General features: G+C 40.9%; 5 protein-coding genes across 6 annotated transcripts in view; 3 read left to right on the top strand and 2 right to left on the bottom strand.

Annotated features, from left to right (window-relative positions):
- Positions 1 to 171: 171 nt before the first annotated feature.
- Positions 172 to 4,405, bottom strand: LOC116295359 (uncharacterized). The gene is made up of 5 exons (XM_031703156.2): positions 4,201 to 4,405; positions 3,768 to 3,911; positions 3,159 to 3,431; positions 1,363 to 1,506; positions 172 to 587 (listed from the first exon to the last, which is right to left on the bottom strand). The coding sequence occupies exons 1-5, from the start codon at positions 4,304 to 4,306 to the stop codon at positions 313 to 315; spliced, it is 942 nt and encodes a 313-aa protein (XP_031559016.2). The 5' UTR covers positions 4,307 to 4,405; the 3' UTR covers positions 172 to 312.
- A 1,428-nt stretch (positions 4,406 to 5,833) lies between these two features.
- LOC116295362 (uncharacterized) lies at positions 5,834 to 14,798 on the top strand. The gene is made up of 17 exons (XM_031703158.2): positions 5,834 to 6,219; positions 6,820 to 6,861; positions 7,260 to 7,425; positions 7,781 to 7,889; positions 8,242 to 8,339; positions 8,524 to 8,603; positions 9,808 to 9,916; positions 10,415 to 10,512; positions 10,823 to 10,856; positions 11,242 to 11,282; positions 11,886 to 11,986; positions 12,361 to 12,488; positions 12,628 to 12,783; positions 13,170 to 13,319; positions 13,614 to 13,691; positions 13,904 to 13,996; positions 14,493 to 14,798. Exons 1-17 carry the CDS (start codon positions 6,083 to 6,085, stop codon positions 14,556 to 14,558), a joined length of 1,686 nt encoding a protein of 561 aa, XP_031559018.2. The 5' UTR covers positions 5,834 to 6,082; the 3' UTR covers positions 14,559 to 14,798.
- A 2,162-nt stretch (positions 14,799 to 16,960) lies between these two features.
- Positions 16,961 to 18,414, top strand: LOC148911817 (uncharacterized). Its single transcript, XM_089028956.1, has one exon. It carries the CDS (start codon positions 16,961 to 16,963, stop codon positions 18,404 to 18,406), a length of 1,446 nt encoding a protein of 481 aa, XP_088885082.1. The 3' UTR covers positions 18,407 to 18,414.
- A 4,351-nt stretch (positions 18,415 to 22,765) lies between these two features.
- LOC116295340 (uncharacterized) lies at positions 22,766 to 27,723 on the top strand. Its single transcript, XM_031703125.2, has 5 exons — positions 22,766 to 22,817; positions 23,030 to 23,497; positions 24,797 to 25,264; positions 25,734 to 26,189; positions 27,221 to 27,723. The coding sequence occupies exons 1-5, from the start codon at positions 22,766 to 22,768 to the stop codon at positions 27,721 to 27,723; spliced, it is 1,947 nt and encodes a 648-aa protein (XP_031558985.2).
- Positions 26,875 to 27,851, bottom strand: part of LOC116295341 (uncharacterized) — a 42,229-nt gene continuing 41,252 nt past the window's right edge. For both annotated transcript variants that reach the window (XM_031703131.2, XM_089028831.1), the window contains one exon: positions 26,875 to 27,516. The gene's annotated coding sequence lies outside the window, so the exon portion shown is untranslated. The remainder of the gene's footprint in view (positions 27,517 to 27,851) is intronic.

Raw genomic sequence — 27,851 nt, 5'->3', positions numbered from 1 at the left:
CCCCCTGGTTACGGCCCTGAGGGGTCATTTTGAAAACCGACAACCGATCACCTTTACTTTTTGGACGAATTTCAAACCTATGAATTAGTTATTTTGAAAGCTTTTTTAGCAGTAATATCATGTTATTGCAGTCATGTTGGATAAGATCAAAATATACATTCTTCTTACTCCTTTTCTCAACGTTTATTAGTTTATTAGCTTTCGCGTAACTGACTAAAGGTATTCCAAGTTTCAAGTCGGTCTTTCGCACTTTAACCAACTGTATTTTATGTCTTGCTGAGAATTAGAATTTTTTCACTCTCTTTTTAAATTCTACTTCTTTCCCATATTTTTCGTTGCGACTCTACAGCACACAGCAGTAGCACGCGCCCTTTTACACACACAGCTACACAAATTCCCCTTAATAGAATACTGTTCAGAGCAGTTGCTACTAGGGGACCAACAAGAACACGACAGAATCAAGTGATCCAGGAAAGGACATCTGACGAAGCTGGAGTACTTGATGTTCGAATGGGATTTATAAAAACCACATTTTAGCTTCTGGAGGGGACCAGGCGTCCCGGGTATGCCACTGTCACCACGAAGACCTGTTAAAGAAATATATTGATGTTAGAAAACTGACGTAAATAAACAAATCTTTTGCATGAAATGGCAATTATTTTGTGAATCGAAGTCTAAGAAAGAATAACACATATTCCGCATTTATGTATATCTATTAGTCAGTATAAATCATGCGCTATTAAGTTCAATTTATAGATATTAATTCGCACGAGTGTGTTTTTCAAAGAGTTAAAGATGCACAACTTTGATAATGTATAAAAAACTCAATCATAGTAGTCAGCAGTAGCAACAGCATTAAAAACAGTAACAATAGAAGCAACAAGTACGACGACATGGACAATATAAAACAGCAGCGACAGAACTAAAAGCCTGTCTACAACGGCAATTTTGCAGCGATTCGAGGTGCGATTTTTGCGGCTATTTGGTCGAACTCAAGTATGGAAAAAGCCGGATTAACATGTGAAGTTTTATTCCGGACACCAAGATTGCCTGGCAAATGTTTCTTTAGAAGCATAAGAAGAAGAAAAAATAATATTTTCACATATCGCCGCAAAAATCGACCTTATAAACGGGCCTAAAGTAATGATAACAGCAAAAGCAACAATTACGACAGACTTGCCCAGAGTCGCCCTCTCTTGTTTGCAGCCGAGCGATTTTTTTTTTTTTTTGCGCAACAAAGGGCGTCGGACTTTGCGAAAGTCTATAATGACGACAGAAAGGTTAACACTGAACAGTAGCAGCAGCAGCAGCAGCATGCAATATCATCTCAAAGCCTTGTCCTAGCATAGATACCAATCTCACCTCTAGAACCAGGACGTCCTGTCAATCCCACGTGTCCTCTTGCCCCTTTCAATCCTCGTAGTCCCCGTAGTCCTTGGAGACCTGGTAAACCCCGGGAACCGCGATATCCGGGGGGCCCACGAGGACCTGGTGGCCCCCTTGTACCTGAAATATACAAAAAAAAAGTTTAGTAACAACCTGTAAATGTTGTATCAAAGCAATAGTCATTGGATTAGTACACTTACCGTGCGCTCCAAAGTCTTCAGGCGAAAAGATGAACACCAGAAACACCATCCCCACAAAAATCTTGAAATTCGTCATCTTAATTCTAAAATCACCTTATATCGAGCCAAAGACTATATGTAGAGCTCTTAGTGTCTTTCTTTCACTGGAATTGGCAAAAAAGTGAGGAAAAAATCTATCCACTCTCATTTATAAAATATAAGCCGAGAAAAGTTTGCCTTGACCATTAGGCGGGCCATTAAAAGGCGAAGGACCGACGTGCAGTAATTTACTGGTCAGTAAACAGCCAAGGTAAATGTGTTGATCGATTTTGGTTTTTACTCGAACTTTTTCACGTTTAATAACGAAGTTCATTCAGAGCCGATCCGTAATGGAAGAAAATTGTTAGCAAATAAATCTAATGGGTTATCTAAATTGAAAGTGGTTTAGGACTACTGGTAATATCACTGAATGATAAAAGCAATCAAAATGAAAACTCCATATTTTAAAGTCCCTCTTTAATTCAAACAATCTTCCGACTAGATTCGCCCCCTATACGGCCCATGAATTCAAATACATCTGACGAATCCACAGTTGTATCTGTATACTTATGCAATAGTTAACTCATGATTGTAAGCTGCCAGTAAAGCGCAGCTCGTAAAGTCATCCACTAATGAGGATTTTTGTGTCCGGAGTGAATTAGGCGATAATGGGCTGCGAGCAGAAAAATGAAAAAAACCTCATGCCTCTAATGATGAAATATTTCAGATCCCGCAAGTGATTGTGCACTATGCTATGATCGAAGGTATTGGGCTTGGAGAATAGATACCTTTAGCATCAGGTTTACCGTTTACCTCAAACCGCTAGGAATCAGGCCCAGAAACAGGCTCTCAGTCAGAAAGAGAAAAACTCTTTCTCAATGAAATTCAATATGGCGGATCTTCCAGCAACAACTTGGTAATGACGCCTTGTTAAATGTCGAAAATTTGACGGAAAACGTTGAAATGCTGTTTGAGACTTGCGATACCTAGCACGAACGTCGTGCTAAAGGTCTCTAATGTCTGGTGAGCACTTTCGTTTTTCTAGCTTCACGTCTTCCAAAGTCTAAAATCTCATCGTTTGTCACTTCATTACTCATGTTGATTTTTAGCTAGAAAAGCAAACACGCATGTTACGCAAACTATCAAACAACTGACAGGACCCTATATGAATTCGTACGTTATAAAGCACGCAAAACTAATAAAGTCTGACAGGATGTAGCTTTTAATTCAGTCGATAGGACACTTGAAAGATCCTAATCAAAATAGAGCCGTTCATTTCTAAGGACACCTAAGTGCCTGTCGGCGCATGCGCAACCGTGGACTTGTGCGTTCAACATTTTTTGATTAAGGAATTAAAAAATTATTAAATTGCTAATAAATTCTTTATTCGGAAAATCAAGGCAAAATAATTGGTCGACAATTGATGTTCATTCTGTTTTATTTATTTTACCCCAATAAATTACATATTGATTTAGACTAAATAGTCGAGGATATTTCTTGGTTGTATATCATGAAGGTTTTACTTTTTATTATGCTGTTATTTATTGTCTATTTATTGTGGCTTTGCTGTCCCGTATATCGGCCTTCCAAGAAGCCTGCAGCAAAGGGCTATGGGTCTGGCAAGCGCGCAGGTACATCTACAGGTCCGTCCAGAGATGGAGTAGCTCGTGGTGCAGTTTGATTTGAACGAACGGCACGAACAGGAGACAACTTGGTGGTCAAAGAAGGGGCATCTCACGAAGCTTGATGAGGTGGACGGGCGGGAGGAGCAGGATAGTTTTCCGATGGCTCCGGGTTTGCCTGGGAAACCTCTTAAACCGGGAGCACCTTGGGGGGAAAATATCAACAAAATAAAGAATTAATAAAGCTGTTTCAGTTGGTGTACTGTTTTTTTTTTGTTTTTTTTTTGCGGTGCGAGAGAGAGAGGCAGACTAGGAAAATCGTAATGGGCTTTGACAAAAATAGTGGCCACTGCACTTTGATCATGGTTCTTTTCAAAAAAAAAACTGTGGATGCGTTCCTTCCAAATATTACGTCTGACCCTCCGCAAAACTAAAAATATTTTTACTGCAGACAATTGACGGGATATCTGAACTTCCAACACAGATAGAGGAATGGGGAAGGCTGTGAGGAAGAGTAATGCCAGAGATCCCATGGAATTACCTCTAAGGCCAGGACTTCCAGTGAATCCCCGGTAGCCTCTCGAGCCTGGGTATCCCCGGGCTCCTGTTCGTCCCCGTGGGCCGGGGTATCCCCGTGGTCCTGTATGTCCTCGAGGTCCCGGAGGTCCTGGTGGGCCTCTAATAACTATAAAAGAGAAGACAAGTTAATAACAACAACAACTACAGAAATTAGAATGATGATAATCGTTATGATTGATGATGATTCTAACGAATAGAGAAATTATCGTTACGAACCAAAACTTATGCGATCAAAACGGCATATCAATAACCCCCCTGATAAACACTTGCATTAATTTCTAGAGGAATAGAGGAATTGTTTTGGGGGACAAAACAATAGGCTGTCTTTTCTTATCCTTTCTCTCGGGACTCATGCAGCGCAAGGGGTCTATAGTGCATCACTCGGTCCCACTAACCTGTAACACTGCGTCGTCGTCGTCTTCGTCTCCATCCGTTCGCGTTCTCAGGAGTAAAAACAAAGACCAGCAGCAATACTACCACCAGAATTTTAAAATTCGTCATCTTTACTAAGATGTCTGCCGGCAGTTCTAACTTCGATTGGAATCACTGGCGTCTTAGTTTCCTTTTCGACGACTCACAAGGAAAGTGAGGCCGAAAACCCTTTACTCGCCTTAATATAAGGAATTCTTCGTAAATTATAAAGTCCATTAAAGACTAAAATTTCGAAAGGAGTAAAAATAAATCAGGTTATTGATCGTAGTGTTTTAGACCCGAAATTTTTCGCGTTTTGAGTAAATTATCCCAGAGCGGTTCTGTCATGAGTGTAAATAAAGTCGATGGTAAGGATCTTAATTATTTGAAGTGGTTTAGGGTTACTGAACCATTGGATGACCACTAGGGTAGTGGATGACTCAATCACTTAAATCAACAATAATTGAGCCAGACAATTGTTCAGAGTGCAGTGAGAGGATGTGAAGTGAATTATAGTTAGCAGATCGTCCGCCGAAATTATTTCCGTAAGTGCTTCTTAACGATTGGAAAATCGTAAAATCGAGTATTCAGCTGATTAACGAATATTTTTTCTTTCATTCATTCATTCATTCATTCTTTTTTTCTTCCTTTCTTCCTTTCTTCTTTCTTTCTTTCTTCCTTCCTTCCTCCCTCCCTCCCTCCCTTTCTTCCTTCCTTCGTTCCGTCCGTCCGTCCTCCCTCCCTCCCTCCCTCCCTCCCTCCCTCCCTCCCTCCCTCCCTCCCTCCCTTCATTCCACCTACCCGTTTTGTTTCCTGCCTTCTTCCTTCCTTTCAATTCTTTTTTGTTTTAATCCTAAAACAATTCATTTCTTGTTTAATATTGTTTAATGTTATTCAAAGGTTCTCTAGCTCCCGTTCAACGAGACGAAGGGGCACCAGCAGACACCGAATATTTCCTTCTTTTACATAATTAATTAACGACTATTTACTTCAATTTCTTCACCAAACACAACCCAATTAGGTGGGAGCAGTTAGCTTTTACGGCATTATATCTATAATAACTATCCGGGTAATAAAATTAATCTTGCAACAAAATGCCCAGCCAACTTGTATTTTTACGAGTTAACGTGAATCGTTTTTAGCAAAGTAGAGATAAATATATTTTCGGTACTGACAACGAAAATATATCTATTTTTACTTTGCTAAAAACGATTCACGTTAACTCGTAAAAATACAAGTTGGCTGGGCTGTTTGTTGCAAGATTATTTTTGCCAGTGAAAGCAAGTGTTCAGTCATGTGTTCAATTCCCACCTGGAATCAGATTTTGTTCTGATTTTTTTTCTTTCATCTTTCATCATTCAATTATTCATTATCATATGTAAGTCTAATATTCATTCTCACTCGGAAAGCCAGATCTTTCGCGGCTATTCATCTAGGCCTTAAAAGATGTATCATAATTAACTCCGATTGTACTGCTTACCCTCCACTCCCTGGAGATTTTTACGAGCCATCCGACAAGGACAAAAAAATCGCATATAAAATGTTAGGAAACCAAAGACAAATTCTGTTGTTTAATTTATTCGGTTGACTCACTTGAATAGGAAGGACGAACATATAAGAACAGGAAATTATTTTCTCGGAAACGGAAGAAAATAAGCGTTTAACAGGCATAAAATAAAAGCCACCGTGACTTTGTTAGACCCCTCGTTATCCAACAAAGAACACACTTGGCATCAAATTAGTTTCCATAGCAACAGAGTCTTCTCGAAATCGATACTCAACAAGAACCACCGATTTCGGCAGGACGTTCAAAAATGATGTTATACGATCCTTAAACGATAACATCGTGTTGGGATATTTCCCAAAATGGTGCTTCCATTTCACAGGCAGCCATTGCTGCACAAAAGGTACGCGAATCTTGACTTACCAGTCAATGAGAAGGTATCGAAGTCGCCAGTACAAGAGACCGATGTCAAGGGAGACGAGTACGCTAACTTCTTAAAGTGAGTACAATAATATTTACGTCTTTTAATGCCTGAAAAGCAGCAAAGAAAGGTTAATATAGATTGGGCTATGCATCAAATGGTTAATATGTGCTAAATAAAGGCGTGAGGATTGGTTTAGTGATATAATATGAGTGTTTTGTTTGGAAGCGAATCGGAACTTTGTTGAGCATTTCTGGGTATCAAGTCCCAAACCTGCATTTACTAATCTATGAACGATTGCTGTATTTCCCCTACCAGTGATTACAATATTAAAATCAAAATTATATATGACTTCACGAAGTCTAAGTAAACATGTTAAAAAGCCATATCTATTGAATTAATTTTTGCCTTTTGATGCACCAAATATTCACATAATACAATTGAAACATCCTTGCATCCTTAACTATGTGTGACCCTATTTTCCTAGGGTCTTTTTCAGATAGCAGTTATCCAAGAATCTGATACAATTAAAAATTGATTTAAATTTGGTAAAAATATTTTTTAGTCAAAATGTATTGAGTATTAATAATTTATCTGCAACTGCTTCTGATTGTTTACTTTTTATTGAATAATCTAATAAGTGTTACAATTATTTATTTTTTGTTTATTTTCTTTTAGATCCTTATCCAATGGGGATAGGCAGGATGATACGGTTACAAAGTAAGCTTACAAGCCAGAATATTATGCATGCTATATATATACTAGTTATACAATCCTTTCGAGTGGCAATTACCATTGAATATTCCATGCATCACTAATTGTATCATGTGTACATACGACCCTTTGGACAAGTGTATATACAAAGAAATACGGTAGGACAAGTGGGATATTCAATGGCGTGCCATGATAAATAACAACTAAGAGCTCAGTGTATGATGGCAAGGAAGACTGGAATACCGACAAATATATGACAGCTTTTCTGCATTCTGATTCGCTGTATTTTCTATGTTGTGTGATAAATAACAGTAGGTAATTATGGGACTTTAATTGAGGATTTTTGCTAATTAAGCCTTACACACAACTTTCAACAATCTAATCATTTTCCCCCCTTTTAACAGACCAAAGATTTCCACCCAGCCAATCAGCAGTGGTAAAGCAAACCAAACCAAAGCACCAAGTTTATTTCTACGTCCAGGAAGCTCCAAGACGGATGGTTTGCTCCATGTAACGCTCAGAGCACAACAGAATGAGAAGGATCATAGGAAGAGAATGAGAGTAGTTGAGGTAAAAAATCAAATATTCACCATTTTCAGCAATTCCAATTTCTTTCCAATACTATGTCTATGTTTTGCCTATTTGTCACAATATGTTGTTAACAAAAAAACAAGTTATATGTATAAAATATTGGATGTAATGTCAACTAAAAACACTGAATGATTCCCTTTTTAAAGGATTTTATGTTAAACCACTTGGCATGCAATATTGTCTTAAGTAAATATCATTAAAACTTATACAAAGTTTTAAAAACTATATTAAAATTTATCCTAAAATAACCAGAACAAGTTTAGGGTTCAAATGTCATTTTTTTATGCAGCTCAAAAATTTTAACTTTGTTACATGTTATTATTATTATAAATAGGATGTTATGCTTCAACACAAACAAGAAGAAAGAGAGCTCAAAAGAAGTGAGGGTGATATCATCAAAAAACAGCAACATCTGCGTCGAATCATGCTGGATTATGAGAATAGTAAGTTCATACATGTAACACTCTTGACTATTAATAGGCATTCGAAGGATTTTTAAATTTTTTATTCTATTTTTATTTAACCATGTTGAATCACATAATATTAACCTCAAGAACAAAAACTTATTGAGGGAGTCTACATCTATTTACACATGAAACTAAAATAAATGGAGTACATAGGTCAATGAAAAAAGAATAGAGGATGATGAAGTTAAATTAAATTATGACTAAGAAAAGTGTTTAGAGTCTATTATATCTTCTTAGGGTAAAGTTAGAAAGGTTTTATCAATTGATTCACCCATCAAGTACTATAATTAATGAAATAAATATGACTTTGTATGATATTTTCATCCAGATATTTATAAAAAGAAAAGAGGAGAAGAAAAGAAGTTGAGTGATAATAACACAGAGATAGAAAAGATCAAGCAGCAGCATGCTATCCAGGAGGACAGGGTAGGGGCATACTCTACTTCTACATTTATATGACCTTTTTTTTTCAAGGAGTTTTCCGATTCCTAAAATTCTAATTCAGTCATTCACTCATGGAATGAGGGCCATAGGTTTATTGATTTAATTTATTTATTTAATATTTATTTATATTTTATTTTGCAATGTTTATTTTTTATTTCTTCAACAGTCTACTAAAGTCAGGATTGAACGAAACCTTTCAGCAGGATTAAAGATGAGGGACAAGGAGAGAAAATCCTTTCTATTCTTGTAAGATATTTTAGTACTGTTCATAAGGGATTGTTTATTTTATGTCCAGGGGCAGTAGTTGTCTGTCTGTGGAAGATTGATATATCAATATAATATAGTAGTTGTCTGTCTGTGGACGATTGATATATCAATATAATATATGTCTTCAATTCTTCTATTGCACATTATGTTATCGCAGCCTCTCGGGGGAGAGTTGGTGCCATTTAACAAAAGATTTCTCATTAGCATCCATTGTTAATGTAGCCTGCGTTCAGCCAGTATAATTTCTCTTGAGAGAAATTATACGGGCTAAATGCAGGCCATTGTTAATGGCACCAAAATGGCCTCCATGTTTTTATGATGAAGAAGGAAGTATTGAAGGGGATGGGGGATGGGGGGTGATGATATATAAAATTCGCCACCCCTATACATTCTCCTCCTTGTGCAACATAATAAATAATCCCACGTTGACTAACTAATACCTTACTAAACGCCCTGACAAACAGTCCCAACATTTGACCAAACATAAATGTTGTGTCAAAGGTTGAGTCAAATTTGGCTAAATGTTGTGCTAAATGTTGCGTCAAAGGTAAATTTGTTGTTTCAAATGTTGGCTCAAATTTTCGTTTGTCAGGGCCTAGTTTAAACTACAAACTTGAATTTTACACATTTGGATTACTAGTTCAAGTGCTTTTAAAAGGATAAATAGATAATATTAAGTAGCACTACACGTCACACGTAAAAAGTAAAAGAGCTGTGAGCTAAGTCCGGGGTATTTAAAGCTTACCTTCCATAAACTTGATAGTTTGTCCATAATTCCGAGTTCAAACGACTTTGTTCTATAAACCATCCAACACAGAAGATAACAATCCGATAAGTATAGCTTATTTATTAAACTAAACAGCTTATGGTGAGGTTTTTTTTAAAATAAAATAATATACAAACACGTCGAGCAAACTCACGATTTGAAAGATTTGAAGAAAGGCGGGAAAATAACCGCTGACCACAATGACCGATGACGTTCAACTCGCTTCCGTGTAGCAACGAGATTTTTATGGGAGTGGGGCTGAGGGGCAGATGCTACCAAAAAAAGGGTACGAATGCTGAAAGCAAGGAAAAAATTTTGCCACTCCACTACTTTTAAGCTTGCATGCTCCGCGGTTCTTGGGGTTGAACAGTTAATAGATTCTACACTAGGTGTAATGCGTTTAATTTTGTTTTGTAGAACCTCGACTGAATTTGATTACTACAAAGTTGCCAAGCAATTGGAGTTGACGAGGAATGAAGTGAAGAGGCTGACTACTGAATATGAAGCTAATTTGAAGCGAAAGGAGGTAATTCATTGGCTACTAACCGGATTTCTTAGCATAGATTTGTTAATAATGGAACGCGCGGGATGCGGAACGCCCTGGAACTGAGGCCTGGGATTTGAAGCTCTGGGCTAAGCATAGTGGAGGAGCGGAGGTTCTGGAATGCTGGTGGCTGAAGAAGAATTTCCTCTTTGAGGGCATGTCAATGGATATTGTAAACATCTCGCTAAAACAAGGACCGCCGACCACCCTAAAAAGTAGGGGGGGGGGGGGAGGAGGGAGGGGGGCTTAGATTGGGAAATATAAGAGACTAGTATGGGAAAAGATGTTACTGCGCACTAAAACCTTCCCCTTTCGTTTGCGAAAAACTTCCCTGGAAATTATAACATTTGTCGTTTCACTCGTATCCAGGGCCCTACTTATTCCACGGAAAACTATAACCTACGTTTTGGCTAATTGAAATAGGGCCTGTGTTAGAGTGTTAGTTTTAATCACAAGAACGCTCTTAATCTAATGTATTAGGAGGAGGAGTTCAAACTGAAGAAAAAGATGGCTGAGCTGTCTATTGGTGTAAACATGGAGGCACAGAAGAAGAGAACACTACAAGTGGAGGAACAGAAGTATGTAAATAAATGAAATGAATAAATGAATAAGTAAATGAATAAACGAGCAAATGAATATGGAGGAACACTGGAACGAAAGAAGAAATTGATTAATAATGTACATAGAAAAACTGAGAAGAAGAAAAGAAGGAAGGAAGGAAGGAAGGAAGGAAGGGAAAAAAAGATTCATTAACCTCTCTTTAAAAGTATGTTACTGCATTCTTTAAATGTTTTATGAAATGTCTTTATAAGACTTTGCGAGACCTTTTTAATTTCCCCTTTTAAAGATTTTCGAATTTTTTTAAACAGTTCTGTATTTTTTATTTAGTTATGACAAAGATACTGCGAAAAAGGATGTATACGTAAGTACGATAAACTGAGTCTTATTCTTATTCTTTTGAAATTAGCGTATAGTGTTTTCTTATTCGCCCCATTGATGATTATTTCTTTCTTTACTGATAACTCTGAGGAGGTATACTTTCGAAAATTATGAATTTAATATTTGCAAAAGAGGCGACGGAGGTGACAACAAAAAAATAAACAATAAGTAAAAGCTTATCCAAAAAAAATAAATAAATAAATAAACAAAACAAAATAACAACAACAACGAAAAAAACAAAAACAAAAACAACAAAAAAAAAAAAAAAAAAACCAGAGCATTTCAGTAAAGTCAAATAAATTCAGTAATGATAATTCTCTGTGCTCAAGTTGTCACAAAACGATTACGATTTTTTTTTCTTGGAAAAGGATGAAAGACGAAGAAAAGGCAATCTGGAAGAACGTATTAAGTAAGTATGAAAAAATCTCGGCACTTGTCGGCTAACATCGTCGCGTTGCAAGTTGCAGAGTTCGTATTACACTCTACGCACAATAAATTTGCATTGACACAAAGAATAGTGAGAGTTTCTACTTCGCGCAAAGTTGCGCGACTTTGTTACCCGTATTACCGTACCTTGATAGAGCCAATGCCCGCGGGAGAGACCACAAACCCTGAGCTGCTTCTATTGCACAGGAGTGTGCCCCTGCGATGTACCCGCCTGGCCAGGACATTTCATCGGTCTATACGACAACTTTTGAACGTTTGAATAAACCTAGCGCATACACTAAGATGCACCACTGAAAAAGCTAATAGTCTTCACCCAAAACGCAGGCTTTAAAAAAATATAGCCAACGTGAAGGAGTTTGAAAAAGGAGACCATTTGTTTTATTATGGACAACTCAAAATAAAGCCTATAAAACGCATCCCTTATGCGATACGTTTGTGGCTATACGCTTTAGTTGCTTATTTCCAATTTTATTAGTATCAAGACACATTAAAACGCATAAAAAGTATACTTTTTGTTAATCCGAAACGGATGATTTCTAAAAACCTTTCATTGTCATGGTTACAGGCATACCGAGAACCAAGGGTTACGGCACGAGTTCACTAAGAGAAAGCTGAGTCGAGATCTGTATGCCAACAAAGAGTCCTTGTCACTCAAGAACAGAGAAGGTTTGTGATTGGTTCATTGTGATTGGCATATGTCGTTGCAGTCGTTCCTCAGTAGCATGCGCGGAATCGTACGATTTGTCGTCGTGATAAAAATTGGACTTTTTGGTCGAGTCCAAAAACGCAATGTTTTCAAGTTCACGTACCTATGACATGATATGGAAATGCCTTGCTTGGTGTCCTTGAAAATCTACTTCGTTACGACGACATTTTCGTGCATGACATTGAGAAAAACTGTAAAGAAAAGATCTCAGAACTGTTTTGCCTTTTGTGTCATAAGAAACTCTCCATTCCGCCTGGAGCTTGGAATTATTTTCCGAGAAACATTTGCTTGAAGAAACACAGCTAACATCTTCGATTTATTGTTATCGTTACAGAGGGGCGCAAGATGACTGACGTCAACAGGCGTCTGCAACACAATTCGACCAGTCAGCGGCAGGCCAAGTTGGCAGCCGAATACTTAGAATTGGATCGACAAGGCAAAGAAATCGAAGAAAGAGGACAGGTACATATTCATATTAGATCACCTCGCTTCCCATTAGAATATTACGCATTCCTTTTTCAGAGAAATGATATAACAAAAGAAACTACCATGAAAATAAAGTCTATGTTAAATTGTCTTTTTTGTTGTGTTGTGTTGTTAGTTTGCCGAAGCTCGTCGTAGTCAACTTTTAGAACAAGCCACGCGAGACAAGAAACACCAGTACAACCAAAACATCGCAGAATGGAAGAAAAGATACCTGGATAAAGAAAATGAAGCGAAAAGAAAATGCCACGAAGATGGGATTAAACATCTACAGGTTCGTTGTCATGGTGACGATGACCACTTTTAACTTGGTCGTCAGGGTGATTAGGGATTAGAGTTGCTATGGATATTATTTCCCTCTGCAGATTAGTACGGTAGCTTGGAATTCATTGAAATAAAAAAGTGGTTTATATGAATGTAGCATGCCTCTAAATGCTAGGGCTAACTCTTGGGAAAGAAGAGACACAAACGACTTATCCCATGCTTCAGATTCATCTACCGACAGGGCTGAAAACCGTGTGCGCATGCGGCAAATTCTCTACAACAAAAACATGGTGGACACGGTTTTCAGCCCTGTTTCAACTACCATCACGTAAACAGGCTCAAATTGTAACCTACTGTGCGTTGAAAGCTTGACCAGTTGTTTTGTTCTCTAAACAGAAAATAGTCTCCAAGTTGGAAGAGAGTGAGCATGCGCTGTACAACCGATTGCGTGCCGCTGAGATGCAGCGACGTAAACAGGAACAAGTTGTGACGAGAATGATGAACGACCTGGGTTCTCTGAAAAGAGAAAACGCCAAAAAAATCAAGGTACTCAATTCTAAGACCAGTCAAAGAAGAGGAGAGGAGCGAGGCATATTTGCAGCAAAAGCAGTAATGGCAGTTACGTGAGAGTTGCAGCCCGCATTTTACAACAATGAGGATCTATTTGTTTTACTAATATTAATATCCCCATGAGTTTTGCGCCCAAGCACGAGCATTGAGGATGGTACCTTGGGCCAGCATCCTCAGTAGGTCTTTAACATCCGCTTTATAATGGGGGTTATCAGCTAAGAGTGATGATGCCAATATTTATATGATGACATACTGCTATTTGTTTTCCAGGATGCCATGGTACAATGTCAGAAGAAAGAAGTTGAAATTGAGCAGAAGCTGCTCCGAGAACGAGCAGAGCTTGCTAAGGTATGTTTTTTTTCAAAACCTTCAAATAGTCACTCTACTCACAAGTGATACCAAGTCTAGCAATCAAACCCGTGAACCCAGAAGAGTGAATGCACTACAGAACCATTCCGGCGAAGTTCTCTAATCTGTCCCGCGATGGTCTTGAGTGAGTTACATTATCTCTCGAATAGTTTTCTAAATATTTACGTATTATATTTTGATGTAATTAACAGCTCCACAGTCAAAGAGAAGAGACGATTAAAATGTTAAATCATCAGAGAAGTTGTCTTCAGGAAGACAAGTATTTGCTCAACGAGGAGGAGCGAGTAAGTTGAAAATTTAAGCTACGACCTTCAAAAATGTTCAGAAATTTTTAGTAATTCTAATAGATATTTTCATGTGAAACATCCCTAAACAATATTGATGGGCTGGAAGCATTCCCAAGAGAGTTAAAAGACAAAAACATGGCGGCCATTGTGGTGCCGTTAACAATGGATGCTAATGAGAAATCTTTTGTTAAATGGCACCAACATGGCCGCGATGACGTAACGTTCAATTAAAGAATTTTTTCAAGGGGGGGGGGGGGGGGGGGGTACGGCCAATTAAAAAAATATATTTTGGGTTACCGTTAATGTGCGTTAGCGTGCAAGATGCCAAATACGACTTATTTACTACTTACTTACTTACTGAGGGAATTTGTACTATTAAAAAACATTCTCAACTAAAGTATTTTTGGTCCAAGATTGTAACTCAACTGTAAGTACCAGCCATTATAGCTGACTGCATGCAGTCTCATTGAACCTTATTCACTATTCTTTACAGGAACATAATAGAATAGCAAGAATTGGTCAGAGAACTGACGATATTGAACAAGAAGCAAGATCTTAACGACAAAATGGCCGCATTGAGATCTGGCCAACAAGAATACCAAATAGAACATAATACAATAGTGTGTTGAATCAATGCAGTGAATTTACCTGAAAAAGCGTGATAGGATGTGTGTGTGTGCTACAGCGTAGTTATAAAAAACAACTACCATATTGCAATTCCTAATGATATTTTTTATTTTTTTCATTTTTTCAAGTTCTTGTACACTTTTGTTTTTCACTATTAAATTTTGTAATTATTGCTTTGAACAATTTATGGGTTGCAAGCATTCCCAAGAGAGTCAAAAGACAAAAGCACGGCGGCCATTGTGGTGCCTTTAACGGTGGTGGCTAATGAGATATCTTTTAATAAAAGGCACCAACATGGCCGCGATGACGTAACTGCAATCAACGAACATATTGTTTCCTATTTTTAAAAGTTGTCTTTTAACCATTTCCCTACCTACATGTTCAAGATTAGAGCACAGCTTTAAAGAGTGAAAAAAAAAAAAAAAAAAACGCGCATAAGAAAAGTGCCAGAAAAAATTCCAAATTATGTCCCCAAAAAATTCCTGCACAGTCATGAGGCGTAAAAAATATTCCTGCACAAAATAAATTGCCCAATCCCCTGAAAAATCTTCCTAATGGTACGTCCCTAAGACATTGCAGTTCTCAATATATGACAATACGTAAAAATTTCCGCTGGTATTGTAGGGAATTTTTCCATGTGAATATTGAATATGGCAAGTTTTGGATGGAATGTACATGGATGCTTAATTGAGCATGGAACGAAGTATTTGCCCTTTGTACGCTGGTAATGGATTCATTTAGTGGAATAATATTTCTTGAAAAAACGCGAGAATTTGAATGTCAATATATTTCCGCACAAAGCAAAGAGCACGAATGAATTTAAATACCGTGCACTGATTGGTTGCTTAAGTCATTTGTACTTTGCCTAGGAGTATCATTTTCAGTTCAAACGCCGGGCCTCGTTGAACGAGCATGGTACAGAAGAGGTGAAGAAGAGCTCTGAACTTTAAAACAAGATTCCGAGAAAATGGCTACCGTTGGCCGGTTGTTGGGGACCTTGCTAATTTTCTTGCTAGCTGACCGCATATTTGGGAGTAAGTATTTACCTTTCCAGAGTAGTTTTTAAAAGTTAGCTGCATAACCGGCCTGCGTTCAGCCAGTATAATTTCTCTCGAAAGCAATTATACCGGCTGCACGCAGGCTACATAAAGGTGTCCACAGCAAAATCCTTCCAAGATGGCAGTACTTAGTGCTGCCTATGTTTCAACGAGAACCTCAGTTTTTACTCAACTACGTAAAGCCATGCAATAATTTTTCGATTTTCGATTTAATCGATCTGTGCACGTGTAAAGTACATTACATTATATTGCATGTATCTTTTTGCCTCGGCTGAGTTTGATATACACTCAATTGAAGAATCGTTGTCGGGTTCAGAAACACAGAACATAGAAGCTGAGACCGAAATGGCACATGGGAAGTACGTTAATTAGATGCATGCTGTGACCGGCGACCCGTGGCATCATCCACTGTTTTTAATACGTGTTTGGCATTCTAAACCGACTAGGTGGATGGCACAAATGAATAAATTATAATATAATTATGTCATTTCCCATGTGCCATTTCTGTCTCAGATTCTATGTTCTATGTTTCTGAACCCGACAACGATTCTTCAATTGAGTGTATCTTATTGCTTTGAAGGAGGAATTTAATTCACACGATAGAGTGATTTTCATAAACCCGAGAAACAGATATCATTAGGTAAAAAAACAGTGTGTAATAGCGAAATGACAACAAAAGAACACAATGGAATTAGGATCTTTTACTTTGTATTACGCTAGTGTGTATTTCGTATAGGAAATCGCACGATATCGAGTACAATTCGGAACATCACGAGTATCTATGAATTTCGAAATGTACTAGAAGTTTGTACGATATTTTGTTTATAATTCACTCAACAAAATTGAGCAATATGATTGGGACTCTACAAAGTACAATTTGGGATTTAATTGTACTCCTCTTGTCCAATCTGAAGAGTCTACGGTCACTTGACACTCATAATAACATTAACATCAGGCCACCGGAAACGGTGACATGAGGTCATCTGATATTCTCGAACAATCGTTGACTCACGAGGAACACACGTTCATATTGTTACCGTTCTTTTATATCATTTATAAGCATTTAGGACCTGATTACTTCTTTGTTGTAAGTACTTTATGATTCAATGGGACTATTATAGCATGTTAATCACGAATTACCATTTATATATCATGTATTTGTAATCATTATTTTGTAGAATCACTTCTGCATCGTCATCGTAATAAAATAGACAATACGAGCATCGAGGGGTAATTCTTCATGCAGAAGTGATTTAACAAAACCAAAATAGTAACTATGGTCATAATAAGTTGCTCTGTCCCGTCGTGTGACTTCAAAACGGCCGATGGCTCAGAAGAATTGGTCATCGCCATACTAAAGAACCACAACCTAGCACATCAAACCAATCAAGCGACGGCCGCTGTACCAGCGCCCACGCCAAGCGTACGTGCCCCGTCCCTTGATCGACCAAAAATTGATGTCGGCATATCGACAGAAGAATGGAACATTTTTGTGAGAAGATGGAACGTCTTCCGCACTGGCTCAGCCATCAACGAGGCCACAGCACCGGCCCAGCTGTTCCAGTGCGCAGGTCCCCAATTGGGAGATAACATCCTCAAAACGAATCCAACCGCCACCTCTGGCACTTTGGAGCAGTTACTAGACACGATGCGCTCCCTAGCAGTCATTCCTGTGGCAACCGGCGTATTGAGAACTGAACTACTTCAGCTTCGACAAGAGCGCGACGAACCATTTCGCTCCTTTGCCGCCAGAGTCAGAGGAAAGGCAGAAACATGCGAATTCTCCTCAAAATGCGAATGTGGAAAAGACGTCGATTACACGCCTCACATGTCACGTGACGTCCTCCTAAATGGGATCGCCGACCCAGATATACGCCGCGAGATCCTGGGAACCAAAAAAATTATCCAAACACCAGTGAACGAGGTAATCTCACTCGTCGAGAGCAAAGAAAAGGCCCGCAATGCGTTACCGTCATCTAGCCTATCAGCCATGTCGTCGTTCCGTCGCCAACAGAACCCACGAACTGACACCCCGGCCACAACTCCACCACCGGTACCATCTCCCACAGACCAGTGTAAAGAGGCTACATGTCCGGACTGCCAACAAAGGTTCAAAATATACACGGTAGGAGCAAGGGGCTGGAACACCAAGCCCCATCAGGTCTGCATCACCTGCTATCGAAACCGTCGCCGCAGCAAACGCACGCGAGGAACGCCCTCAGCCTCGACATCCGCAGTCCACGCCAGCCAAGACCCCGAACAGATCTCTCAGATGGCGGCACTCCATCAACATCCAGTCCGCCCTACACGACCAAAGCGTCGACAAAGGAAACGGCGAAGGACGACACACAGTTCCACCGACAACCACGCGCCGATTGCACTCGACCATCATATCTTCTCAAAGGGTGAATGGCGCCGGGCACGCCTCCAAGCTCATCCCACGATCAGCATCAAGATCAACGCCGATTCCCCAGCAACCGATACCAGCAGCAGTCAAGGGAGTACGTACACACCTCAAGCTGAAGTATCAGCCGTCGCCGACACCGGAGCACAGTCAGACCTATGGTCCCTAACAGACTTCCTGGCCAGCGGATTCTCGCGGGACATGCTAACCCCCGTCAGCCTCAGTCTATCGGCAGCCAACCGTTCACCGATCCCCATAGAGGGTGCTTTCTTTGCCAAACTTACCAGCAGGAATAGCACCGGAAGAGAGGTAACATGACGCTCTATGGTATACGTCAGCAGCGCAGTGAACACCATGTATCTATCATGTGAAACGCTATTCAACCTAGCAATCTTGCCACAAGATTTCCCAGCAAGTGCCCGCAGCTCACATGTAAAATCCACGAGCCAAAACACAGACGCAGCCAGCCACGCCTCAGATGACGCATGCTCATGCCCTCGTAGAGCAACAGCCCCCAGCCGACCGTCGGAACTGCCGTTCCCATGCACACCTGAAAACAATGGAAAGATGAAAGCTTGGCTCTTGGACAGATATGCCTCATCCACTTTCAACACATGCCCTCACCAAACCTTGCCACGTATGGAAGGACCAGCAATAGAGATTCACGTTGATCCCAACGCAACTCCAAAGGCCTGCCACACCGCAGCTACTATACCCATCCACTGGCAGCAACAGGTGTACGACGACCTCATTCGCGACGAAGCTCTCGGTGTCATCGAAAGAGTGCCATATGGCGAGCCTGTCACATGGTGCCACAGAATGGTCGTCACTAGAAAACATGATGGTTCACCTCGCCGCACTGTCGACCTGTCACCACTGAATAAATTCTGCCAACGTGAAACATTTGCTACCGAATCGCCCTTCCACCTTGCACGCCGGGTACCCAAGGACAGTTGGAAAACGGTCACCGATGCCTGGAATGGCTACCACAGTGTCCCTCTACGGCAATCTGACCGCCATCTAACAACGTTCATCACACCCTTTGGGCGCTGGCGCTACACGAGAGCACCACAGGGATTCCTCTCATCTGGTGACGGATACAACCGTCGCTTCGATGCCATCCTCTCTAGCTTCGACCGCAAGGAACGCTGTGTCGATGACTTGATACACCACGATGCTACCTTGGAGCAGCACTGGTGGCGGACCATCGACTTGCTTTCACATCTGAGCCAAACCGGAGTCGTATTGAACCCAGACAAGTTCCAATTCGCCAGCAAATGCGTTGACTTTGCAGGCTTCAGGATCTCTGACTCTACCATCGAGCCGCTACCGAAGTACCTGGACGCCATTCGGGACTTTCCCTCGCCCTCTTCTACTACAGACATCAGGAGCTGGTTTGGGTTCGTGAACCAAGTAGCCAATTATGCACAACTACGTGACACAATGTCCCCATTCAAGCCATTCCTCAGCCCTCGGTGCAAGTTCTCATGGTCTACAGAACTTGAGGACGCCTTCCAAGCCTCCAAACAGGCCATAGTCGATGCCATCCGCAAAGGGGTCGAGATATTCGACATACAGCGTCGTACATGCCTGCGTCCTGACTGGTCCAAACGTGGGATTGGGTACTTCCTACTCCAGCAACATTGCGACTGCCCGTCCGGAATACCCGACTGCTGCCCAGGAGGATGGAGGATCACCCTAGCGGGATCACGCTTCCTATCCCCTGCAGAGCAACGCTATGCAGCCATCGAAGGTGAAGCCCTCGCTGTCGCATGGGGCCTCGAGCAGACCCGCTACTTTACACAGGGATGTGACAACCTCGTGGTAGTAACTGACCACAGGCCACTGACCAAAATCCTTGGCGACCGCACGCTCGACGAGATAACTAACTCGCGGCTCTTCAGACTCAAACAGCGAACGCTCCCATGGCGCTTTGACATTGTGCATCTACCAGGCAAGCTAAACCACGCAGCCGACGCAACCTCACGACACCCATCGCCATCGGGATCATACAGCTCACCAGACAAACAAGAGTCGATGTTGATGGCCTCAATCCGCAGTGAAGCAATACAACTTGGCATGATCTCATGGGCGCACATAGCACAACACACGGCCACCGACTCGTCACTCAGCCGCCTGCTCAACATCATCGAGCAAGGTCATCAAGCGTCCTATCAAACCGATCCTGAGCTTGCAGCCTTCTGGCCACTGCGCGAGTCCCTCTATGTGAAACATGGTGTTCTCATGTACCAGGACCGGGTTGTGATCCCCACATCCCTTCGCCCACAAGTCTTACAGCATCTCCACGCAGCACACCAGGGTACCTCGACTATGGAACAACGCGCCCGCATGATCGTCTACTGGCCCGGAATGACAAAGGACATAAAGTCAACCAGAGACAGATGCGTGGATTGTAATAGAAACGCACCCTCACAGGCGTCACCACCGCCCATACTATCACAACCGCCCTCAACCCCATTTGAAGCAGTGTTCGCAGACTTCTTCACCTACGGAGGCCAACACTACCTTGTGGTGGGAGATCGCCTGTCAGGTTGGGTGGAGATATTTGGCTCACCTTCCAGCACCAACCTCGCAGGTGCCAATGGTCTGATCCGCCATCTTCGATCATTCTTCGCTACCTTTGGAGTACCCGAAGAAATCTCTAGCGATGGGGGACCGGAATTTACAGCAGGATGCACAGAAGTCTTTCTGCGCCACTGGGGTATACAGCACCGCCTCTCCTCTGCTCACTTTCCCCAGTCCAACGGAAGAGCGGAAGTAGCCGTCAAGACCGCAAAACGTCTTTTGATGTCTAACACAGGGCCATCTGGGAACTTAAACCATGACCGCTTCCTGCAAGCCATGCTACAGCTGCGAAATACGCCCGACCCAGACTGCAGCCTCTCACCAGCAGAAATTGTCTTTGGACGTCCACTACGCGACACCCTATCCTTCGCCAACCGATTGGAGAAGTACTCAAATCCTAATATTCGACCACTCTGGCGCGAGGCATGGACAGCAAAGGAGGAGGCCCTGCGCACCAGGATGTCACGATCAACAGAATCTCTCAAAGCGCACTCTCGGCCTCTACGCCCACTATCGGTCGGCGACAAGGTCTTCCTTCAGAATCAACAAGGACCTCACCCAACCAAATGGGACCGCTCTGGCACTATAGTCGAAACAAGGACACATGACCAGTACATGGTAAAAGTGGATGGCTCGGGACGACTAACGCTACGAAACCGTCGCTTCCTCCGTGCATACACGCCTGCAACACCGCGAATCGTCACAGAGCCTTCCCCACACAGACAACAAGACAAAGAGTCAGCTGAACCAAAACCAATTCCACCCGCTCAGCCGTTACACAACACTGCAGCACCCCAGGAAATTCAGCAAGACCAAGATCCACCCCCCCTCATGGAGAACAAAGCTCACGCACCATCAGACGAAGAGGCCGCCTCACCCGTGACCCCAAGTGTCGACCCATCCCCGGAACCATCACCACATCAACCAGATCAGCAGACACCAATTCACCGCCCTCGACGAAACTGTGGCCCACCCAAACGGTACGAGCCTGAATCTGGCAACTGGATCCAGCACTCAGCCTGCTCATCCACAATGCCTTATGGACTCCCAGTCTTGGGGGGGATGAAGAGTCTACGGTCACTTGACACTCATAATAACATTAACATCAGGCCACCGGAAACGGTGACATGAGGTCATCTGATATTCTCGAACAATCGTTGACTCACGAGGAACACACGTTCATATTGTTACCGTTCTTTTATATCATTTATAAGCATTTAGGACCTGATTACTTCTTTGTTGTAAGTACTTTATGATTCAATGGGACTATTATAGCATGTTAATCACGAATTACCATTTATATATCATGTATTTGTAATCATTATTTTGTAGAATCACTTCTGCATCGTCATCGTAATAAAATAGACAATACGAGCATCGAGGGGTAATTCTTCACAATCAGAATCGAGTAATTTTGTCGAGTGTATTATAAACGGGTTTATGAAAACCACTCATCATTTCATCACGTATAGAGAAGAGTTTATGTGCGCACAATCCAAAACCTTTTTACGTATTTTTGAGAGTAGTGAATATTTAAATACTCCCACAGAGTGCTTGGGCTCACTTCTGAGAGGTTCGTAAACAAAAGCAGATTAATAACAAAAAAGCAATTCCTGGATTCGAGGCCATGCCCGCATACACTGGGCTTTTAAAGGTCGTCAATATGGATATATTTCTAACAAAGAAAGGAATAATCAAGAGAATCATACATTGGTGGATACGGGAATACATAAAGCCCAAAGTTATTAAATGCGATAGCGCGATTTATTTTTTTGTAAGGCTTTACCACAGGTAGATCAACGTCAAATAAAAATAACAAAAAGCGCTCACAGAAGTAATTAGCTGAGGAGACTAAGAAGTAATGCGCACAAATGTTTTAAAGTATTCAAGGCTATGTGATATCTAAACTCAAAGCCTGAATATTCTGCTACTGTATTGCTAATTCTATAGATTTATAGCTCGTACACGGTACGACATGCCGTTACATTAAAATGGCTTCTTATAAGAATGGTTATCCTATGAGTGAAAAACATACGGTACTGACTTATACGTACACGGTAAGAAATAACATTGAAATGACTTCCCATAAGAATGGTTTCGTATCGGCTGGAAACATACGGTATTGACTTACAGCATGTACATGGTACGGCATACCGTCACATTAAAATGGCTTTCCATTAATTGTCTTCCAGAAATTCATCCAATCATAAAGCGTAGTTTTGTTTACTGTAAGATACGGTTATAGGGCTAAAAAATGACTACAGATTAACCGCATCGTTTTCCACTCGTACGAAAAACACTCTATATACACTGTATATCTACTAATGAACAATAAATTTAAATCATTTGTTGCAGAATCATGTAGCAGTGCGCCACTGGGACTTGAAAGTGGAAAGATGCTGGACGGTCAAATACAGGCTTCTTCAGCTCTCGACTCAAATTATTTGGCTGTGCGTAGTCGGCTCAATACCCAAAGAGACGGGAGTTTAGGTGGTGGATGGTCTCCTCCTGCTAATAAAAACCTGATAGAAAATAGTTGGATACAAGTGGATTTTCTACAACCAACTATTGTTACTCACATTGGAACACAAGGACGAGCAGATTTGAACGAATATGTTACGAAGTATGCCGTACAATTTGGTTTTGATGTACATAATTTAATCGACTTTGAGAATGGCAAGATATTTGATGGAAATATTGATCAAAATACTGTTAAGACCAATTTTCTTGAAATACCGATCATAACGCGGTATATCAGGGTTATTCCAAAGGAGTTCTATGGCCATGTTACAATGAGATGGGAGCTTTATGGATGTGTTGCAGGTAATATAAATCGCATATGAATATAGTGGGTTGCACACTACCAGTAGGACAAAGCTTGTGATTGAAGAAGGAAGGAAGGAAGGAAGGAAGGAAGGAAGGAAGGAAGGAAGGAAGGAAGGAAGGAAGGAAGAGGAAGAGAAGAAATGGATGAAAAGAGAGAAAGAAAGGGAGGAAGCAAGAAAGAAAGGAGGAAAGAAGAAAGAAAGAAAGAAAGAAAGAAAGAAAGAAAGAAGAAAGAAGAAGGAAGGAAGAAGGAAGAAGAAGAAGGAAGGAAGGAAGAAGGAAGAAAGGAAGAAAGGAAGAAAGGAAGAAAGGAAGAATGCAAGGAAGAATGCAAGGAAGAATGCAAGGAAGAAGGAAGAAAGGAAAGAAAGGAAGAAAGGAAGAAAGGAAGAATGCAAGGAAGAATGCAAGGAAGAATGCAAGGAAGAAGGCAAGGAAGAAAGGAAGAATATATATATATTATTTATTCTATCAGATTATAATCTTCATTTTAGTTGAAGTAGTATACCCAAAACATTTCAGCTAAAAAGTAATTTTGCATCCGTGAAAAATAGCACGACTAAGAATTATACAATGTAGTAGACAATAATTCCAATGCTTTCTTTTGTTTTGGTTTATGCTAGTCAATGCTTATTTACACTACGAGTTTTTCTTTTGTGCTGACATTGTTCACATATGAATATTATAAATGTCAAGTTTAGTAACCAACAAGACTGATCTGACTTATAACAGTAACGGCCGGGAGACATTATTGTTCACCTTATCAATTTAGAGTCAATTTCGTAATCGACGGCATACATGGTATGAAACTGACGGTATGAAACTGACGGTATGACATGAATCAATCATGGTCATAGCCAAACAAAATGCTCGGATATAGGCGCCGTCACGATGTGGTATGCCCATAAAACGTTTCTCGGTCATGAGAACAGCGCTAGTCAATCTCGTACCCAGAACCTGCGCTTCTTCTGGCCAGCGGTGAAGACTCGTTCTTCGCCGCAGGCCAGAAGATATGCAGGCTCTGGATACGAGATTGGGCGCTAGTCCGACACGGCAAAATCGCGGTTATACGAAGCAGGAACCGTCGTACAACTTTAATAATTTTTTTTTTTTTTTGGACCGGTTTTAATCAAATTATTTAACGTAAGGGTTTTATCAAGTTTTTGACAGTCGTTTGTAGTGTTTGGCTACCATTTGTAGCAGATAATGAGAGACGAAGAGACTTATATCAGTTCATTGAAACTCAGCAATACAAAATTTACTTTAACCAATATTTATTAATTTCTATTATATTAGACTTTCAGTGCAAGGTTAACGTACTTGGAATGAAAAGTAAAGCTATTTCAGACAGCAAGATTTCCTCGTCTACGGCACTCGGCGCTAACCATTCGGCTGTACGTAGCAGACTTGACACAACGGTGGATAATGCAGGGCTTGGTGCATGGATTCCCGATCCAACCGATCGAAACCCTTGGATTCAAGTGGAGTTAACAAAATTAAATAGAGTAACACGCATCGACACACAAGGACGTTCAGACGCGCCTGAGTGGGTTAAAACCTACAAGCTTGGGTTCGGCTTGTACAAAGAAAATACGACGTTCATCGATTATGAAAACGGCAAAGTATTTCCAGCGAATACCGACCACAATACTACTGTAACAAATGATCTTGATCCACCTTTAACAGCAAGATTTATCAGGCTTTATCCATTAACTTTTGAAGTATCACGGTCACTGAGATGGGAGCTGTATGGATGCGTACCAGGTAAAAAGACTACTTTCAATTTTTGGCCCCGTCTACAAATCCTATAGGGAGGAGCTCCGGGGTTATTGTTCAATCTACGAGGTGAATAGTTAGTTAGCTCTCGATATTATGATTGAGTGATCGCGAACAGTGCAAGAAGAAACAAGACCGTGCTGATTGAGGGAAAAATGAAGTTAGGATTTCCAAGATTTTTTTTTGGGGGGGGGGGGGGGGAATTTTTTTTTATTGTCAGGCTCAAAACACAGAACACTGAAACTGAAACAAAAAGTGTATTCTTGTGATACATGTTACGTCATAGCCAACATATTGGTTGACGATAACAACGCATTCCTAATTTTATATTTTATAAATCCTTATATAATATCATTTCCCTGAATATCTTTCGGTCTCGGCTATATTCTACATTTTTAACCCGACGATGATATTGAAAGTGAGTGTATACTAATTGGTTTCCAACGAATTTTCATAGAACCTTGTGACGACCCCCTTGGAATGCAAACTGGAATTATCCTTGACAAGAAGATAACAGCTTCATCGGCATTCAGCTCAAATACTTCAGCCTCACGTGGTCGTCTTGGTTTGATGATGCATGACTCCTTGGCTGGCGGTTGGAGAGCTGCGGAAAACGATAATTCGCCATGGATACAAATAGAACTATCCAGCGAGACAACAGTCACTCGTATCGCAGTACAAGGCAGATCGGATGTTTCTCAGTGGGTCAAAACTTATAGTCTACTATATGGCATACGTGATGGAAAGTTGCATGACTATAAAAATGGTACAGTATTCAATGCCAGCACTGATCAGAATAATGTTGTATCCAGTATTCTTGATCCACCAATTCTAGCAAGATATGTCAGACTTCTACCACAAACCTACCATGGCGCGGTTGCACTTAGAATGGAGCTGTACGGGTGTCTTCAAGGTAATTAAGACTATCTACGATTCTAAATATTTTCGGGTAACCATATGGGTAATTTGCATGCGCTGCTAATGCCACGCTTCTGACCCCTGTGATGGTGGGCTCACTCTCTTGAAGCATACCTAGGTTTAGTCTTCCTCGCAGGCGAAAGGTTGGTTTTCACTTGAGTCGCGATCGGATTCAGATTCTGAGTCGGAATCATACATAAACAGTTAATGCAATTGAAAATCGATCTTCATAGGCGGAATCGGAAGCAGAAGCCTCGATTTGTGCTTTTCTAACATCAAAGAGAGAGCCTGAAGAAAAAAATTCTGATTGGTTGTCTGCTCTGCGCGCTCCCGATATATTAGCTTTCATTTGTCGTAAACATCAGAATCGGAAGAAAGTAAAAAACCTGTTGATCCTACCGACTTGGCCGATCCCGGCGCAAGTGAAAACCAAGCTTAATCAAGTGGCTTGGATGATCACTTTAAATGGCGGTCCCGTCTCTCCACACTTCATCATTAACAACCAATATCGGAGGGACGTAAAAAAACCACTGAGGACGTAAAGAAACCCTGGCAGTGGACCACTTTCAGTGCCTAACCACCCCTCGTTCAAAAACTCATTGTGAAGCGCCTTTGAACATATGCATATGGTAAAAGAGCGCTTTATAAATAGATATCATTATTATTACTTAATAACGGAATTAATTAATTAATTTTTATTACTCGTGTCTTACCAGCGGACATTCACACTAATATTTTCAAACTTATTCCTATCCTGATCTCAGAAGAGTCACCACTTCCACTGTAGGAGCTTGAAAATAGTTTAGTTATTCTAAAGGACGGTTTAGACGGTACAATTTTTGCCTGCAACTATCGTATACAACACGCTCGCGCCATCCTACAACTCGAGTCGTAGCGTGTAAATCAAGCCTACAACTCGCCTTCGACAGACGCGAGCGTGTTGTATACGATAGTCGTAGGCGAAAATCGTACCGTCTAAATCGGCCTTAATGAGTCTTTCTTTTTTTGTTTGACTGTGTGAACTAGAATTTCGCGATCAGGCTCTTGGAATGCAAAGTAGAGCCCTTCCAAATGAGTCCATAACTGCTTCTACAAGCCGTTCAAGTGGTTATGAACCCTTCTACGCCAGACTTGGTAACAGAGGAGAAGGCGTTAATCTTAATGGAGCGTGGGCTCCGTTGGAGATCGCCGTAAATACTAGTTGGATACAAGTTGATTTGCTCCAGCCAACTACAGTATCACGTATCGCTACACAAGGTCATCCAGATTTGGTCCAATGGGTGATGGACTATTCAATAGAGTACGGCACTATTGAGGGCAACCTGATGGAATATGAAAATAGATTGAATGAGAAAGTATTCAAAGGCAACACCGACCAGAATACCATCGTCTTTAATGTTCTTGATCCGCCTATCTTCGCTCGATACGTCAGGATTTTGCCAAAATCTTATCAAACATATGTTTCAATCAGGCTTGAGCTCTACGGAGGATGCGACAGTATAGGTAATAAAGTTGTTCCTGTCATTTAAAATTAGTGTCAAAAGAATCAGTGTACACAAGAGTACCAAAGCGTATCATACTTTTTCAAGAACATTAATATGGATGTTGGTGTTGGTATGTATGTTGTAATTATATGTTAGTATAGGTGTTGGTATGG

Source organism: Actinia tenebrosa, unplaced genomic scaffold (genome assembly GCF_029948245.1).
Source record: "Actinia tenebrosa isolate PJP-AT-01 unplaced genomic scaffold, QUT_ActTen_1.0 PGA_scaffold13__45_contigs__length_12533684, whole genome shotgun sequence".
NCBI lineage: Eukaryota > Metazoa > Cnidaria > Anthozoa > Actiniaria > Actiniidae > Actinia > Actinia tenebrosa.
The sequence above is the reverse complement of the archived record's forward strand: the minus strand, read 5'-3'. Positions and strand labels throughout refer to the sequence as shown.